This window comes from Gobius niger (genome assembly GCF_951799975.1).
Source record: "Gobius niger genome assembly, chromosome: 22".
Lineage (NCBI taxonomy): Eukaryota > Metazoa > Chordata > Actinopteri > Gobiiformes > Gobiidae > Gobius > Gobius niger.
In genome coordinates, this window is record NC_136873.1 from 6,972,952 (window position 1) to 6,990,483 (window position 17,532).

At 35.1% G+C, this 17,532-nt stretch overlaps 1 protein-coding gene across 1 annotated transcript in view; it reads left to right on the forward strand.

Moving 5' to 3' along the window:
* LOC306981627 (uncharacterized protein) overlaps positions 1-17,532 on the forward strand; it is a 37,313-nt gene extending 19,781 nt beyond the window's left edge. Inside the window, exons 23-35 of the mRNA XM_079581245.1 lie at positions 187-240; positions 379-432; positions 545-598; positions 2,150-2,203; positions 3,777-3,830; positions 4,080-4,097; positions 4,170-4,223; positions 4,292-4,354; positions 6,838-7,003; positions 9,190-9,299; positions 11,387-11,467; positions 15,997-16,176; positions 17,341-17,532. Coding sequence (XP_079437371.1) covers positions 187-240; positions 379-432; positions 545-598; positions 2,150-2,203; positions 3,777-3,830; positions 4,080-4,097; positions 4,170-4,223; positions 4,292-4,354; positions 6,838-7,003; positions 9,190-9,299; positions 11,387-11,467; positions 15,997-16,176; positions 17,341-17,493 — 1,095 coding nt within the window. The 3' untranslated portion in view covers positions 17,494-17,532. The remainder of the gene's footprint in view (positions 1-186; positions 241-378; positions 433-544; positions 599-2,149; positions 2,204-3,776; positions 3,831-4,079; positions 4,098-4,169; positions 4,224-4,291; positions 4,355-6,837; positions 7,004-9,189; positions 9,300-11,386; positions 11,468-15,996; positions 16,177-17,340) is intronic.

Sequence of the window (17,532 nt, forward strand, 5' to 3'; positions counted from 1 at the left end):
TAATCCTTTGTATGCAATAAAAAGTTGATATTAACAGGTATTTGACCTTTCAGTGACCCCATAACGCCTACACTTTCCATCCTGATGACCTGTGGGACCTTCCAGGATCAATATTTGATCTAGGTTTTCACTCAACTTTCCTCGTCAATATCAAGCTGTTGATTTGTTGTTGTGTGTTTGCGTCAGGGCCAGAAAGGAGACCCTGGTTCGGTGGGGCCTCCAGGCTGGCCCGGTTTCATCGTAAGTCTCTTTAATCTGATCCTCGTATTTCTTATTACTATGGAAATAAATCTTGGAAGTGAAATCATGTTTGTGCCTGAGCTTTGATAGAGTGTTTTTTATCGATGGGAATAATGTCTTTTATGTTGTTGCTCAAAGGGAAGTCCGGGATTACGAGGCGAGCCGGGGGACCAGGGGCAGAAGGGGACAGAGGTACGGGATAAAACATCTGCACTACACATGATTGTTATTGTAATGCCGATACTGCAAAAATAGAACAAAGTCTAAGGTATTTGTCAGATTATAACTGTTGTGTTTGTTTCAGGGAGAGAAAGGAGACATGGGCCTGGATGGACCGCCTGGACCAGATGGACCCAAGGTAAATCAGAGTAAAAATGCAACTAAGAACATACTTTTTTAGTTATACCTGTATTTTCACGTGTAAGAAGTTGAGTCACATGAGGGTAAACAATGAAAACTTTGCACTGACACTGTGAGATGGCGTGGATGTTTCTTTTAGGATCCCTTTAGTTTACATGATGGAGCCACCTGTATATGCACGTTTCTGACCAAACCAAAGTTGAATAGTTTGGGAGGAACACACAACTTCATGCGTGGAGGAAAAATGGAACAGCACAAACATCAAAACCTTATCCTCACTGTGAAGTCTGGAGCAGGAGAATCAGGGTGTGGGGCTGTTTTGTTGCCCCACGGCCTGGACAACGTGATGTCATCAATAGAAAAATGTTTATCAAGATATTTTGCAGAAAAACCTGGAATAAGTAAGTGAACCCTTGTATTTACCCCTTAACTCCCACCTGAACCGAGCACATTTTCTCCAGTTTTGCTTTACCCCAGTCCAAAAGCTTCTGGGAAAAAGGTGGGAAAATAGCAGCAAAACTGAGACGAAAACAATGATGGAATTGTGACAGAAAAGTTTGACAAAAAAGTGACGAAAAATGTATGAAAAAGTGGCAAAAATGTCACAAAAATGACAAAAGAAATGACGAGAAAAATTACAAAAATTTGACCAAAAATTGATAAAAAATTGACCAAAAAATGACAAAAATATGACAAAAAATGACAAAAATTTGACAAAAATTTGACCAAAAAAATGACAAAAATTAGACGAAAAAATGACAAAAATGTGATGGAAAAATGACAAAAATTTGACGAAAAAATGACACAAATGTGACAAAAATGTGACAAGAAATTACAAAAAAATGACCAAAAAAAATGACAAAAATGTGACAAAAAATTTATAAAAATGTGATAAAAATTTGACCAAAAAATGACAAAAATTAGATGAAAAAATGACAAAAATGTGACAAAAAATGACAAGAAATGACCAAATAAATGACAAAAAATGTGACAAAAAATTGATAAAAATTTGACCAAAAAATGACAAAAATTCGACGAAAAAATGACAAAAATGTGACAAAAAATGACAAAAAAATGAGTTACAAAAATGGCTTGAATACCGAACAAAAAAATGATGGAAAAGAAGTCTGACGACATGAGGAAAAAGATCCTCTCGGTTCCGGCGGGAGTTAAGAGGTTAAACATCTGGCTAACCCTGTAGTTGCAGATTAGACGCTCAGGATGAATCTTGGACCTTTCCTCTTCACAAAACTGTTTCCTGGGTTCACTTACTTTTTCCTCTCTGTCCTGTCCATGTTATGGCCATTAAAAATATGATAACCTGTAACTGTTTGGGTGGTATTAGTTTAAGCAGACACTGTTTATTCGTTCTTATGATTTTGAAGAAGCTCAGACCACATTTTACGACCAATTTAGGCATTCATACATTTTCCTCCCACTGTAGTACCTTACAAAAGTGGACATTCATCTACTTCGAGTGATATTAATGGTACTTCTGCTTGATCGTGCACTGTCTTACATCCTGACCATGACCATGTGGTGTTTTTAGGGTCTCCGTGGTGCCCCAGGGTTGCCAGGTCCAGCTGGTGCAAAAGGAGAGCAGGTATTTCAGTAGGGCTGCAACTAACGATTATTTTGTATTGTTTTTTTTTTACGATTAATCGATTAATCGCTTGGCTGTGGGCTTGGCTAGACGCAAGTTAGCCATTTTATACTCACTACTGCCACCTCAGGTCACACATGTAACTGCAGCTTCTATATTAAGCTCGTGCATGACGGCACTTCAGCCCGAAGTGACACAGTTTTAGTGACAGTGCAGGATTTTAGAAGCAGTTGTGGTGAACAGGTCTGGGCTCATTCTACACATTAGGACATTGTTGGAACATGTAGGGGGAGGAAAATATTTAATTTTAACATTTTTAAACTCTGTATAGTCCCTTTAAGTGCTTGAGGATATGGTGATGGAGTAAACTAAAGGGAAATGTTTATTAAAGGCTCTATTCATGAAATTTACAATGTACAAAACACTACAGACCCTCACTATAAAAACACAGTAGGTTTTCATCAAAAATGCTACACAAAAATTTTTTGTCACTTTTTTGTTGCTTTTTTGACACTTTTTTGTCGCTTTTTTGTTGTTTTTTTGTCGCTTTTTTGACACTTTTTAGACACTTTTTTGTCGCTTTTTTGTCACTTTTTTGTCTTTTTTTTGTCTCTTTTTTGTCGTTTTTTTGTCTCTTTTTTGTCTTTTTTTTGTCACTTTTTTGTCTTTTTTTTGTCGTTTTTTTGTCACTTTTTTGTCACTTTTTTGTCGTTTTTTTGTCTCTTTTTTGTCGTTTTTTTGTCACTTTTTTGTCGCTTTTTTGTTGTTTTTTTGTCGCTTTTTTGACACTTTTTTGTCGTTTTTTTGTCTCTTTTTTGTCGTTTTTTTGTCACTTTTTTGTCACTTTTTTGTCGTTTTTTTGTCTCTTTTTTGTCGTTTTTTTGTCACTTTTTTGTCGCTTTTTTGTTGTTTTTTTGTCGCTTTTTTGACACTTTTTTGTCGCTTTTTTGTCACTTTTTTGTCTTTTTTTTGTCGCTTTTTTGTCTTTTTTTTGTCACTTTTTTGTCACTTTTTTGTCGTTTTTTTGTCTCTTTTTTGTCTCTTTTTTGTCACTTTTTTGTCGCTTTTTTGTTGTTTTTTTGTCGCTTTATTGACACTTTTTAGACACTTTTTTGTCGCTTTTTTGTCTCTTTTTTGTCTCTTTTTTGTCACTTTTTTGTCGTTTTTTTGTCTCTTTTTTGTCACTTTTTTGTCACTTTTTTGTCGCTTTTTTGTCGCTTTTTTGTCACTTTTTTGTCACTTTTTTGTCTTTTTTTTGTCGCTTTTTTGACACTTTTTAGACACTTTTTTGTCGCTTTTTTGTCACTTTTTGTCACTTTTTTATCACTTTTTTGACACTTTTTTGACACTTTTTTGCCACTTTTTTGTCACTTTTTTGTCACTTTTTTTTGCTCCATTTAAGCTTGTGTGAACCAGAAAACGATGAATCGATGACTAAAATAGTTGTCGACTATTTCAATAATCGATCAGTCGTCGATTCATCGATTCATCGTTTCAGCCCTAATTTCAGACCTGTCATCTGTTGTGAATCATTACCCGAGTCTGTACACATATGTTTTCTGGGCGTTTTCAGGGCACCATCGGTCCGCTCGGCCCTCGAGGAACACCGGGGATGCCAGGACTGCCGGTACGTTTACCTCACTCCTGCCACATACAAAAGAAACATCTACACTTCTGTAAAATGAATGTTTTTTATCAGAGTTTATCATGTTTTTGTGTACAACCAATGCACTGTCCTTTCGTGTGTGTCATTGTGGAACAGATGGTAAAATGACAAGCATCTCTATGTAGCATTCGTTACTGTTATAGTCTGTGATTTACATGCTATCCACCCTCTGTCAAACATCATGCTAATTTAGTTTCTCTCCTGTCATAGGGTTTGTTTGGACTGAAGGTACGTGCGCCTTTTATTCCTCCTGTACATCATGTTTTGTGCCTAAGTGTGACAGGTGTGTTGTGTGTGCAGGGTTTGAAAGGCTTCCAGGGCTTGCCTGGTGTGTCAGGGAGGCCAGGATACCCAGTAAGTCCTGTATGTTTTATGAAAGCAGCTGCAGTGTGGTGTTTAACTGTGGTTGCTCTCTGTTCCAGGGGCCTCCCGGGCTGCCAGGGCCTCCAGGAAAGTCCCTAAACATGACGTTAGCGCAGCTCAAGGTAGGGCTGTGCAATTAATCGAAATTCGATTACGATTTCGATTACAACAGTAAACGATTACAAAATTAGCATAATCTCAAAAAATCGATTATAATTTTTTTTTTCAATTTTTTTTTAATTTTTTTTTTTTTTCAAAATAATTTTTTTGCTGGATTTTGTCTTTTTTCTGCTGGATTTTTGTCATTTTTTGATGGATTTTTGTCATTTTTTTGATGGATTATTGTCACTTTTTTGATGAATTTTTGTCTTTTTTTTATAGATTTTTGTCTTTTTTTGACGGATTTTTTTCATTTTTTTAATGGATTTTTGTCACTTTTTTGATGGATTTTTGTCACTTTTTTGATGGATTTTTGTCACTTTTTTGATGGATTTTTGTCTTTTATTTTGCTGGATTTTTGTCACTTTTTTTGCTGGATTTTTGTCTTTTATTTTGATGGATTTTTGTCACTTTTTTTGCTGGATTTTTGTCACTTTTTTGATGGATTTTTGTCACTTTTTTGATGGATTTTTGTCTTTTATTTTGATGGATTTTTGTCACTTTTTTTGCTGGATTTTTGTCTTTTATTTTGATGGATTTTTGTCACTTTTTTTGCTGGATTTTTGTCACTTTTTTGATGGATTTTTGTCACTTTTTTGATGGATTTTTGTCACTTTTTTTGATGGATTTTTGTCACTTTTTTGATGGATTTTTGTCTTTTATTTTGATGGATTTTTGTCACTTTTTTGATGGATTTTTGTCACTTTTTTGATGGATTTTTGTCTTTTATTTTGATGGATTTTTGTCACTTTTTTTGATGGATTTTTGTCACTTTTTTGATGGATTTTTGTCACTTTTTTTGCTGGATTTTTGTCACTTTTTTGATGGATTTTTGTCACTTTTTTTGATGGATTTTTGTCTTTTTTTTTAATAGATTTTTGTCTTTTTTTGACGGATTTTTTTCATTTTTTTAATGGATTTTTGTCTTTTATTTTGACGGATTTTTGTCACTTTTTTTGATGGATTTTTGTCACTTTTTTTGATGGATTTTTGTCTTTTATTTTGACGGATTTTTGTCACCTTTTTTGCTGGATTTTTGTCTTTTTTTTTTTATAGATTTTTGTCTTTTTTTGACGGATTTTTGTCCTTTTTTTGATGGATTTTTGTCCTTTTTTTGATGGATTTTTGTCTTTTTTTTGATGGATTTTTGTCTTTTTTTGCTGGATTTTTGTCACTTTTTTGATGGATTTTTGTCTTTTTTTGATGGATTTTTGTCTTTTTTTGCTGGATTTTTGTCACTTTTTTGCTGGATTTTTGTCTTTTTTTTTTATAGATTTTTGTCTTTTTTGATGGATTTTTGTCTTTTATTTTGATGGATTTTTGTCACTTTTTTGATGGATTTTTTAAAGGCAACAAATAATCGTTTGAATAATCGTGATTTCAATTATGACAAAAATAATCGTGATTATTATTTTTTCAATAATCGAGCAGCCCTAGCTCAAGGTTTGTGTCTTGAACATGCGCTGTTGAGTAGTTTGATCATTATCATTGTCAGTGAGGAGCGCTCTGGTGTAGGTGAAGGTTAAAGGAACAGGCCACCGTTTTTTCCATACTGAGATATGTTCTTACCTGAGCTTAGACGAGTTGATGTGTACCTATCTGGTCTTTGTGCGTAAGCTCAGTCCTAGAAAGAGCAACGATGTTGTTAGCATTTAGCCTTTTGTCACTTTTTTGTTGCTTTTTTGACGCTTTTTTGTTGCTTTTTTGTTGCTTTTTTGTCACTTTTTTTGTCACTTATTTATCACATAAATAAAGTCAAATGTAAATCGGGCCCATATGGATATTTTCTCACAGCAGATTGTTCAGTAGAAGTGAAAAAACGGCAGTTGTAGCTCGCGCTAGCTAACCGTTAGCATTAGCCCGATGCTAACATGTAGCATCCAGTTAGCATTCTCCATTATTCATGTATTTATGGGCTGTTGAACCACTTTGCTCCTCCCCACGTCTTTGTATCATTATTTAGTAGAAACTATATTCATATTTCAGCGTTTTTGAATAATTAGAGAAAATTTTCATTTTTTCAAAATTGTTTTCCCCCTTAACTGTTTTCAAAAATGACCATATATGGGCGATTCCAGAGATGCCGTCTGTATCTATAGTCCCTCTGTAGAAGAACCTCTCTGCAGTAAAAAAAAAAATCAACTAAACCCCACAAAAACACAGCAAAGATGTACAAAAGTATCCAGTAAAACTATGTGGACACAGAAACCACAAATGCAGTTCACAGAAAAGGCAAAAAAACGCAGCTGTACCATGAGAGAGGGAGGCTGCCGCTTGTTTACACGTCACCCTTATGCAGAAAACACATTTCATATGGGTTCATTCATAAATTAAAGCCTTCCAAGAGAATCTACAATGTAAAAAGTCAAAGAAAAAGCAATACATTGAACATAGTGTTTCTGTAAATCTCTCATAAATCCCGTTTCTGCCTCTGCCCCCTGGTCAGGATCTGATGTACCTGTCGGACAAGCCCAACTACTCGCTGCTGCAGACGCTGCTGGAGTCGCTGCAGCAGGAGCTCCGGCTCATCCTGGACCCCCCCGACGGCAGCAAGGAGCGGCCCGCCACCACCTGCCTGGAGCTGTGGCTGTGTCACCCCGAGTACAGCAGTGGTCAGTACAGCACTTTTGTGTCGCTTTTGTGTCGCTTTTTTGTCGCTTTTTTGTAACTTTTTAGTCGCTTTTTAGTCGCTTTTTTGTCACTTTTTTGTCACTTTTTTGTCGCTTTTTTGTCACTTTTTTGTCACTTTTTTGTCGCTTTTTTGACACTTTTTTGTCGTTTTTTTGTCACTTTTTTGTCACTTTTTTGTCGCTTTTTTGACGCTTTTTTGTCGTTTTTTTGTCACTTTTTTGTCGCTTTTTTGTCGCTTTTTTGACGCTTTTTTGAAGCTTTTTTGTCGCTTTTTTGTCGCTTTTTTGACGCTTTTTTGTTGCTTTTTTGACGCTTTTTTGACGCTTTTTTGACGCTTTTTTGACGCTTTTTTGTCACTTTTTTGTCACTTTTTTGTCACTTTTTTGACGCTTTTTTTTGGTTTTTTGTCACTTTTTTTGCTTTTTTTTGCTTTTTTTTGTCGCCTTTTTTTGCTTTTTTGTCGCTTTTTTGTCGCTTTTTTGTCACTTTTTTGTCACTTTTTTGTCGCTTTTTTGACGCTTTTTTTGCTTTTTTGACGCTTTTTTGACGCTTTTTGACGCTTTTTTGTCGCTTTTTGTCGCTTTTTTGTCGCTTTTTTGTCGCTTTTTTGTCGCCTTTTTGTCGTTTTTTGGTCACTTTTTGGTCACTTTTTTGTCACTTTTTTTTGCTTTTTTTTGCTTTTTTGTCGCTTATTTGTCGCTTTTTTGTCGCTTTCTTGTCGCTTTTTGTCGCTTTTTTGTCGCTTTTTTGTCACTTCTTTGTCGCCTTTTTGTCGTTTTTTTGTCGTTTTTTTGTCACTTTTTTGTCACTTTTTTGTCACTTTTTTTTGCTTTTTTTTGTCCCTTTTTTGTCGCTTATTTGTCGCTTTTTTGTCGCTTTCTTGACGCTTTTTTGTCACTTTTTTGTCGCTTTTTTGTCGCTTTTTTGTCAATTTTTTGTCACTTTTTTGTCAATTTTTTGTTGCTTTTTTGTCACTTTTTTGTTGCTTTTTTAACACTTTTTTTACGCTTTTTTGTCCCTTTTTTGTCGCTTATTTGTCGCTTTTTTGTCACTTTTTTGACGCTTTTTGTCGCTTTTTTGTCACTTTTTTGTCGCCTTTTTGTCGTTTTTTTGTCACTTTTTTGTCACTTTTTTGTCACTTTTTTTTGCTTTTTTTTGCTTTTTTGTCGCTTATTTGTCGCTTTTTTGTCGCTTTCTTGTCGCTTTTTGTCGCTTTTTTGTCGCTTTTTTGTCACTTCTTTGTCGCCTTTTTGTCGTTTTTTTTGTCGTTTTTTTGTCACTTTTTTGTCACTTTTTTGTGCTTTTTTTTGCTTTTTTGTCCCTTTTTTGTCGCTTATTTGTCGCTTTTTTGTCGCTTTCTTGATGCTTTTTTGTCACTTTTTTGTCGCTTTTTTGTCACTTTTTTGTCGCTTTTTTGTCAATTTTTTGTCACTTTTTTGTCAATTTTTTGTTGCTTTTTTGTCACTTTTTTGTTGCTTTTTTAACACTTTTTTTACGCTTTTTTGTCCCTTTTTTGTCGCTTATTTGTCGCTTTTTTGTCGCTTTCTTGTCGCTTATTTGTCGCTTTTTTGTCGCTTTTTTGTCAATTTTTTGTCACTTTTTTGTCAATTTTTTGTCACTTTTTTGTTAATTTTTTGTCCATTTTTGGACACTTTTTTGTCAATTTTTTGTTGCTCTTTTGTCAATTTTTTGTTGCTTTTTTGTTCCTTTTTTGACACTTTTTTGTCGCTTTTTTGTCACTTTTTTGTCGCTTTTTTGTCACTTTTTTGTCAATTTTTTGTCAATTTTTTGTTCCTTTTTTGACGCTTTTTTGTCGCTTTTTTGTCGCTTTTTTTGATTCTCCTTTGGCCCTTAAAACAGGCTCTGCTTACAGATGAGTTTGTACTTTCCGGGAAGTAAAGGTCTTTTGTAGCAGCTAAACAGTATTCATCAAAGAGCCAGAGGGCCGTGATATATAGCCAGGCTTTATGGTGACCCACATTGTCCTTGTTCTCCTCACAGCAGTCGGGCGAAATAGAGCTGGTGTTTCTTATTTTCCCTTCCTGCCTGAGCTCCAGTTCTGTGAAATGGCTCCCCGGGTGCTGTGCCCGGGCTCCGTGCGGCGCCGGAATGAGGCTCTTTCATCCCCCACACGTGTCATTAAGCCTCGCCTAACCTTTCTGTGCAGGCATGTATTACATCGACCCCAACCAGGGCAGCGCGGGAGACGCCGTGCTGGCCTACTGCAGCTTCTCCGGGCCCTCCCCACAGACCTGCCTCCATCCTCGGGACCACCAGGTACTGAGAGAGTGGAAATCCAGTGTGTGGAGCTTTTCAGAATGAAGCAATGGTTTCAGGTGCTGTGGAGATTCTCATACTTTTCACTTTGAGGGGAAGAAAGGGCATTACTTAAATCAGGGCTTCTCAACCTGGGGGTCGGGACCCACTAGGAGGTCGCGAGACAAATTTGGGGGGTCGCTAGAGCACATAGATAAAATACATATTTGAATATTATTATTATGGCGTCGTAGCATACATGCTATTTTACCAGGGTGCCATTATTTGTTCTAAATTTAAGTCATTTTTGTTTTAGCCATTGTTTTTTCTTTGTTTTTTAAGAGTTATATAGGTTAACCTCTTAACTCCCGCCTGAAGCGAGAGGATCTTTTTCCTCACGTCATCACATTTTTTTTTCCATAATTTTTTTGTTGGGTATTCAACTCATTTCTGTAGCTTTTTTTGTCATTTTTTGTCACATTTTTGTCAATTTTTGTGTCACATTTTTTGTAATGTTTTTGTCACATTTTGTCACATTTTGTCACATTTTTTCGTCAATTTTTTATCAAATTTTTGTCATTTTTTGTTACATTTTGGTAATTTTTTTGTCAATTTTTTTGTCAATTTTTGGTCATTTTTTGTTCATTTTTTTATCACATTTTTTTTTCATTTTTTGTCACATTTTGTCACATTTTTTTTTTTTTTACTTTTTTGTCAATTTTTTATCACATTTTTTTCATTTTTTGTTACATTTTGGTCATTTTTTTTATCACATTTTTGGTTATTTTTTTGTCATTTTTTGTCACTTTTTCGGCACTTTTTCGTCAATTTTTCGTCACTTTTTTGTTTTCACCTCAGTTCTGAAGCTTTTGGACTGGGGCAAAGCCAAACTGGGGAAAATGCGCTGGGTTCAGGCGGGAGTTAAGGGGTTAATGTCCCTGTTTTTCCCATGGTCTGACCCGGGTGGGGGTCACAATCCTAATTAACTGTTATAATGGGGGTCGCGGCTTTAAAAGGTTGAGAACCACTAACTTAAATGATTAAGTAGGAGAATGAGTCTGCATTTGACTCATCCTTCGAAGCTGGTATCAGGGTCACTGATACCTGGAACATTCTTGTGTTGAGGCAAGAGAGCAAACCACCCAGACACCCAAGTATCAGAATGTAGCGAGCACAGGGTTTAAGGGGAGACACTGCAGGCAAAACTCAATTTTTTCCAGTTTTCAGGTTTTGGGCCAAATTGGTCTCTGAACATACAAGCTTTCACCTGGAAACAGAAAATATGACTAATCTTCACAATAACATGTTTAAATATTGCGCTGATTCAATGTTCCCCCATAGACTTATATGGGAGAATGCAATTTCAAGGCCCTTTTCCTCAAAACACATATTTCTGTCATTGTGGCGACACTATGTCCACGTCAGTCGGACCTAAAGACTTCACATTTTCCAGCCTTGGACTGAACAATATTTGGAAGATTTTTTCAGAGGGATTTTTGATTATTTAATCCCTTAAGCCCCATTTATTGAGTTTTGAATGTCAAAAAATAAGGCGAAAATTAATTTTTTACAAAGTTTTCCACTAAAAAACAGCTTATTTTAAAACTAAACAAGAAATCTTAAATCCCCTCTGAGAAAGTCTTGGCAACTCATTTATCAATAAAATTAAACCATAAATTTGAATGTAGCTCTATCCATTATTCAGATTTTGTCGCTGAAAAGATGGGAAATTTGGGGCATTTTTAGGCACAAAACACCTTGTTCTTATATGAAAAGATAAAATGACAGAAAATGTATTTTTTTCTCACATTTATGCCAGTGATCGACAGCAAAAGTTTCAAATTGATATCTGTAAATATACATGTTTTCCCTATTCACCTGCAGTGTCTCGCCTTAAATTATTTTTTTTACATGCAAAAACAACTGATTGACTGGTTTAGTGAAACTGTAGCTCACAAATCTTGCCCTGACTGGACGTTTCTATCACTGTCGGTCCCGGAGATATCGGGGCGAGATCGGTCGATGGCCAATATTGTAAAAAACCCAAATATCGGCCCGATATATACGGCCGGCTGATGTATCCTCTTCTCTGTGCTTCTCTGCTGCAGCTGCCGACCAGGGCCTGGCTGGAGGACGTCACTGAGGAAGACTCTTTCTTCTGGCTCAGCAGAATGGACCAGGGCTTTCAGGTTAGTTTACTGGAGCGACTAAAGATAGAGAAACATCCAGGAACAATACATTGAGGTTTTCTCTACAGTCGATGGCAGATATTTACTTTCATGTGCGGCTTGTTTGGACAGTACACCAGCTTTAAGGCAAGAAAATCCTGCTGGTTCGATTGGATTTGAAGATTAAAGCAGTACTAAGTAACTCCTGCCCCTAGAGGCCATAAGCGCAGCTGCAGGTGTCGTAGCAAGGTGCGATTTTTAACCTCTTAACTCCCACCTGAACCGAGCACATTTTCTCCAGTTTGGCTTTACCCCAGTCCAAAAGCTTCTGGAAAAAAGGTGAGGAAATAGCAACAAAACTGAGACGAAAACAATGATGGAAATGTGAGAAAGGAGTGAGAAAACATTGACAAAAAAGTGACGAAAAATGGATGAAAAAGTGGCAAAAATGTCACAAGAAAATGACAAAAATGTGACAAAAAAATACAAAAATGTGACAAAAAAATTGACAAAAAAAGACAAAAAAATGACAAAAAATGGACAAAAAAATGACAAAAAATTGACCGAAAAATGTGACAAAAATGTGACAAAATGTTACAAAAAAATACAAAAATGTGATAAAAATTTGAGGAAAAATTTGACAAAAAATGACAAAAATTTGATTAAAAGAAGACAAAAAAAAGGACAAAAATGTGACAAAAAATGACAAAAATGTGACAAAATGTTACCAAAAAAATACAAAAATGTGATAAAAATTGACAAAAAAAGACAAAAAAATGACTAAAATGTGATTAAAAAATGACGAAAAATTGACAAAAAAGACAAAAAATGACATAAATTTGATTAAAAAAAGACACAAAAATGACAAAAATGTGACAAAAAAATGACAAAAATATGACCAAAAAATGTGATAAAAATTTGACCAAAAAATTGACAAAGAAGACAAAAAATGACTAAAATTGGATTTAAAAAAATGACAAAAATGTGACCAAAAAATTGACTAAAAAAGACTAAAAAATGACAAAAATGTGACCAAAAATGACAAAAAAGAGAATGAGTTGAATACCCAACAAAAAAATGATGGAAAAAAAAATCTGATGACGTGAGGAAAAAGATCCTCTCGGTTCAGGCGGGAGTTAAGAGGTTAACTTATTAATTGTCTTGGAGAGTAAATACTACGCTGACAGTAAAGACGAAGAGATAGAGGGATATAGTTCATCCAATTATACAATGGAAATCATTTTTTTCACTCAAACTTAGCTGTAAATACTGTTTAAAGTGACGCTAGCCCGCAGTTGGCCTGTTAGCTTCTTCTTCGTGATTCTATTCTAAAACCCCAAATACAGTATGTTTAGATAAATGAACTGCCATCGTCTTCGTCCCTTCTCCTCTGCCTCCTCTCGTGTTACCGGGAAGTTCATTCACCATTAAATCCTGTTGCAGTTTGCACAGCAGGAGAGAGGAGGTCATTCACCAAGCTTATGTTATCGGTGTGGAGCAGGGGGGTCGAACTCATTTTGGATCGTGGGACAAAATTCAGCTCCCGCAGCGCTTCGCGGGCCACATATAACGTGAACAGGAAAATACTTGGAGAAAACAAACACCAGTCTATATCACACTGCAATGATGACCAAACCTTCTGTTGGTCTGTAAATGCAGTAAATTAGAATAACTGCCTTGTATAAAATGTCTCTCTCAAAATGGCTGTAGTGAATGTCTTGAAATAGGCCTCTGTCTCTTTAAGAACCTCTTAACTCCCACCTGAACCGAGCACATTTTCTCCAGTTTGGCTTTACCCCAGTCCAAAAGCTTCTGGAAAAACGCTGTGAAAATAGCAACAAAACTGAGGCAAAAAAATGATGGAAATGTGACAAAAAAGTGAGGAAAAAATTGATGAAAAAGTGGCAAAAATGTCACAAGAAATTGACAAGAAATGACAAGAAATTTACGAAAAAATGACAAAAAATGTGACAAAAAATGACAAAAATGTGATAAAAATTTGACCAAAAAATGACAAAAATGCGACAAAAAAATGACAAAAATGTGATAAAAATGTGATACAAATTTGACAAAAAAATGACAAAAAATGTGACAAAAAATGACAATAATGTGATAAAAATTGGACAAAAAAATGACAAAAATGCGACAAAAAATGACAAAAATGTGATAAAAATTTGACAAAAATGTGACAAAAAATGGACAAAAAAATGACCAAAATGTGATAAAAAATGACAAAAATGCGACAAAATGTGATAAAAAATGTGATAAAAAATGTACGAAAAAATGACAAAAATGTGACAAAAAAATGACAAAAATGTGACAAAAAATGACAAAAATGGACGAAAAAATGGACGAAAAAATGACAAAAATGTGATAAAAAATTGACAAAACTTTGATTTAAAAAATGACAAAAAAGTTACAAAAATGAGTTGAACACCCAACAAAAAAGGCATGTTTTTAATGAGGGAATGACAAAGTACCATGACGTAAAGCTTGAAAAAGTCGATTTTGCATAATACCCCCCCTTTAAAATAGTGCTGATTTGGTCACAGCCCGACACGTCTGCAGCCTCATAAATAATAACAGCTTACGCTTGTATTGCACTTTACCTTTTTAAAACTCCGACCTGGGCTAGAGACTGATTATTGACTTACTGAGAAGAGCCTTTTGTTTGACATGCGGCATAGAGAATATTATGCTTTGTACAATAACAATAAAGAACTATCTATCTCTATCTACTGTATTTGCAAAATGAATAGAACGCAGCAGAACTATTTGTTATTTCCGCAGCACTCTCTCATTTTGAAATCTAATTTGGAGCCCACAAAATTTCAAATTGTTAATTAGGGGCAACATGCTAAAAGCTGTATTCTGTTTTCCAGCTTGTACTTGTTAAACATCTGTCTTAATGAATGACTCCCACAATGCACTGCAGAGCGAACTGACTTCCTGTTGATTTTTAGCCAGACAAAGAACACGAGACTTGGCCATTCTGATATATTAAGTTAATACAAGTCGATGATGAACATAGGGAACTTTAAAACATGTCTTCTTTGTGAAAAAAATCAAGCAAACTGAGGCACTTCAAAAGCAGAGATAATAAAAAGCCTTTATTTAAAGGGGATAGATGCAAGTTGGCCATTTTATACTCACTACTGCCACCTCAGGTCATACGTGTAACTGCAGCTTCTGTATTAAAGGGATTGTTCAGGATTTTTTGACATAGGGCCTCATTTCCTAGTTATCCAGAGTGTTGCTGGAGATGTTTTTTTTTGTAATTAATGCAGTTCTTATATTTGAAGAGTTTCATGGCGCTAGGCTAGTGCAAGGATAAACACAAACCTTTTTGAGTGACAGTGCAGGATTTTAGAGGCAGTTGTGGTGAACAGGTCTGGGCTCATTCTACACATTAGGACATGGCTGGAACATGTAGGGGGAGGAAAATACATAATTTTAACATTTTTAAACTCTGTGTAGTCCCTTTAAACATGGCTAGATGAGATAAAATTGCCAACGCGTTTCGGCTCTAGGCCTTCCTCGGGGCAGGCTCAAGATGGCTGCCTCTGTACAGCATTGGTCACCAAGTCCCAAGTGGGTTTGTCCAAGGTGGGCGTGTTCGTTAACTCCCGCCTGAACCAAGAGGATCTTTTTCCTCACGTCATCAGATTTTTTTTTCTCCATTTTTTTGTTGGGTATTCAACTCATTTTTGTAATTTTTTTGTAATTTTTTTGTCACATTTTTGTCACATTTTTGTCATTTTTTGTCATTTTTTTGTCACATTTTTGGTCATTTTTTTGTCATTTTTTGTCACATTTTTTGTCACATTTTTGTCATTTTTTGTCACATTTTTGTCATTTTTGTGTCAATTTTTTTTTCACATTTTTGTCAATTTTTTGTCATTTTTTTCAATTTTTTTTGTCATTTTTTTGTCCCATTTTTTGTCCCATTTTTGTCATTTTTTGTCACATTTTTTGTCACATTTTTGTCATTTTTTGTCACATTTTTGTCATTTTTGTGTCAATTTTTTTTTCACATTTTTGTCAATTTTTTGTCATTTTTGTTCAATTTTTTTTGTCATTTTTTTGTCCCATTTTTTGTCCCATTTTTGTCATTTTTTGGGTCAAATTTTATCAATTTTTTTCACATTTTTGTCACATTTTTGTCATTTTTTGTCATTTTTTTTGTCATTTTTTTGTCAAATTTTTGTCAATTTTTTATTATTTTTTGTCATTTTTTTGTCACATTTTTGGTCATTTTTTGGTCACATTTTTTGTCAATTTCCATCATTGTTTTCGTCTCAGTTTTGTTGCTATTTCCCCACTTTTTCCCAGAAGCTTTTGGACTGGGGTAAAGCCAAACTGGAGAAAATGTGCTCGGTTCAGGTGGGAGTTAAGGGCTTAAATAAAGGCTTTTTAATATCTCTACTTTTGGAGTGCCTCAGTTTGTTCCCTGCACTGAAGAGCACCCAAAAGACCGAGCTTATACAACTTTTTACATCCAAGTAGCACTCCAGCCTCCCAGTTTTTTCACATGTCTTGTTTGTGGTCAGTTTTCCTACACCGGAGCGAGCGTGGTGCAGCTGCGCTTCCTGAGGCTCCAGAGCAGCACCGCGGTCCAGAAGCTCACGTACTCCTGCCAGCCCGGACTCCGACTGGGACCCGCCACCAGGGACGTCAAGTTCCTCACAGACACCCGGAAACAGAGCTACCTCGGAGCGCTCAGGGACTGCGTGGTACATGATCTACACTAACCACTTTTACTTTATTTTTTTGTTGGGTATTCAACTCATTTTTGTAACTTTTTTGGCGTTTTTTTGTCACATTTTTTGTCATTTTTTGTCACTTTTTTTGTCAATTTTTTGTCAATTTCTTGTGACATTTTTGTCATATTTTTGTCACATTTTTGTCATTTTTTGTCATTTTTTTGTCACATTTTTGTCATTTTTTGGGTCAAATTTTTATCACATTTTTGTCACATTTTTGTCATTTTTTGTCATATTTTTGTCAATTTTTTGTCATTTTTTTGTCACATTTTTGTCATTTTCTGGGTCAAATTTTTATCACATTTTTGTCACATTTTTGTCATTTTTTGTGTCAAATTTTTATCACATTTTTGTCATTTTTTTGTCACATTTTTGTCATTTTTTGTCATTTTTTTGTCACATTTTTGTCATTTTTGTTTCAAATTTTTATCACATTTTTTTGTCATATTTTTTGTCCATTTTTTGTCAATTTCTTGTGACATTTTTGTCATTTTTTGTGTCAAATTTTTATCACATTTTTGTCATATTTTTGTCATTTTTTTGTCACATTTTTGTCATTTTTTTGTCACATTTTTGTCACATTTTTGTCACATTTTTTGTCACATTTTTGTCATTTTTTGGGTCAAATTTTCATCACATTTTTGTCACATTTTTGTCATTTTTTTGTGACATTTTTGTAATTTTTTTGTAATTTTTTGTCACATTTTTGTCGCATTTTTTTGTCATTTTTTGGTCACATTTTTTGTCATTTTTTGTCACATTTTTTGTCATTTTTTTGTGACATTTTTGTAATTTTTTTGTCATTTTTTGTCACATTTTTGTCGCATTTTTTTGTCATTTTTTGGTCACATTTTTTGTCATTTTTAATCACATTTTTGTCACATTTTTTGAAATTTTTTGTCACATTTTTGTCATTTTTTGTCATATTTTTGTCAATTTTTTGTCAATTTCTTGTGACATTTTTGTAATTTTTTTGTCGTTTTTTTGTCACATTGTTGTCATTTTTTGTCACATTTTTGTAATTTTTTTGTCACATTTTTTGTCATTTTTTGGGTCAAATTTTTATCACATTTTTGTCATTTTTTTGTCATTTTTTGTCACATTGCTCAGTGAGCGTTTGTTTCTGTCCAGCCCGGCGAGGAGGAGACAGACTCGGACGCGCGGGAGTCCATCTTCGAGTTCGAGGACCTGCAGCTGCTGCCTCTCCGGGACGTGGCTCTGATGTCGGGGGGGAACGCCACGCACCTCTTCAGCTTCGCCGTGGGGCCCGTCTGCTTCAGCTAGAGCCGCACAGGGCGTCCGTCCGCCGCAAAGGACTCTGGG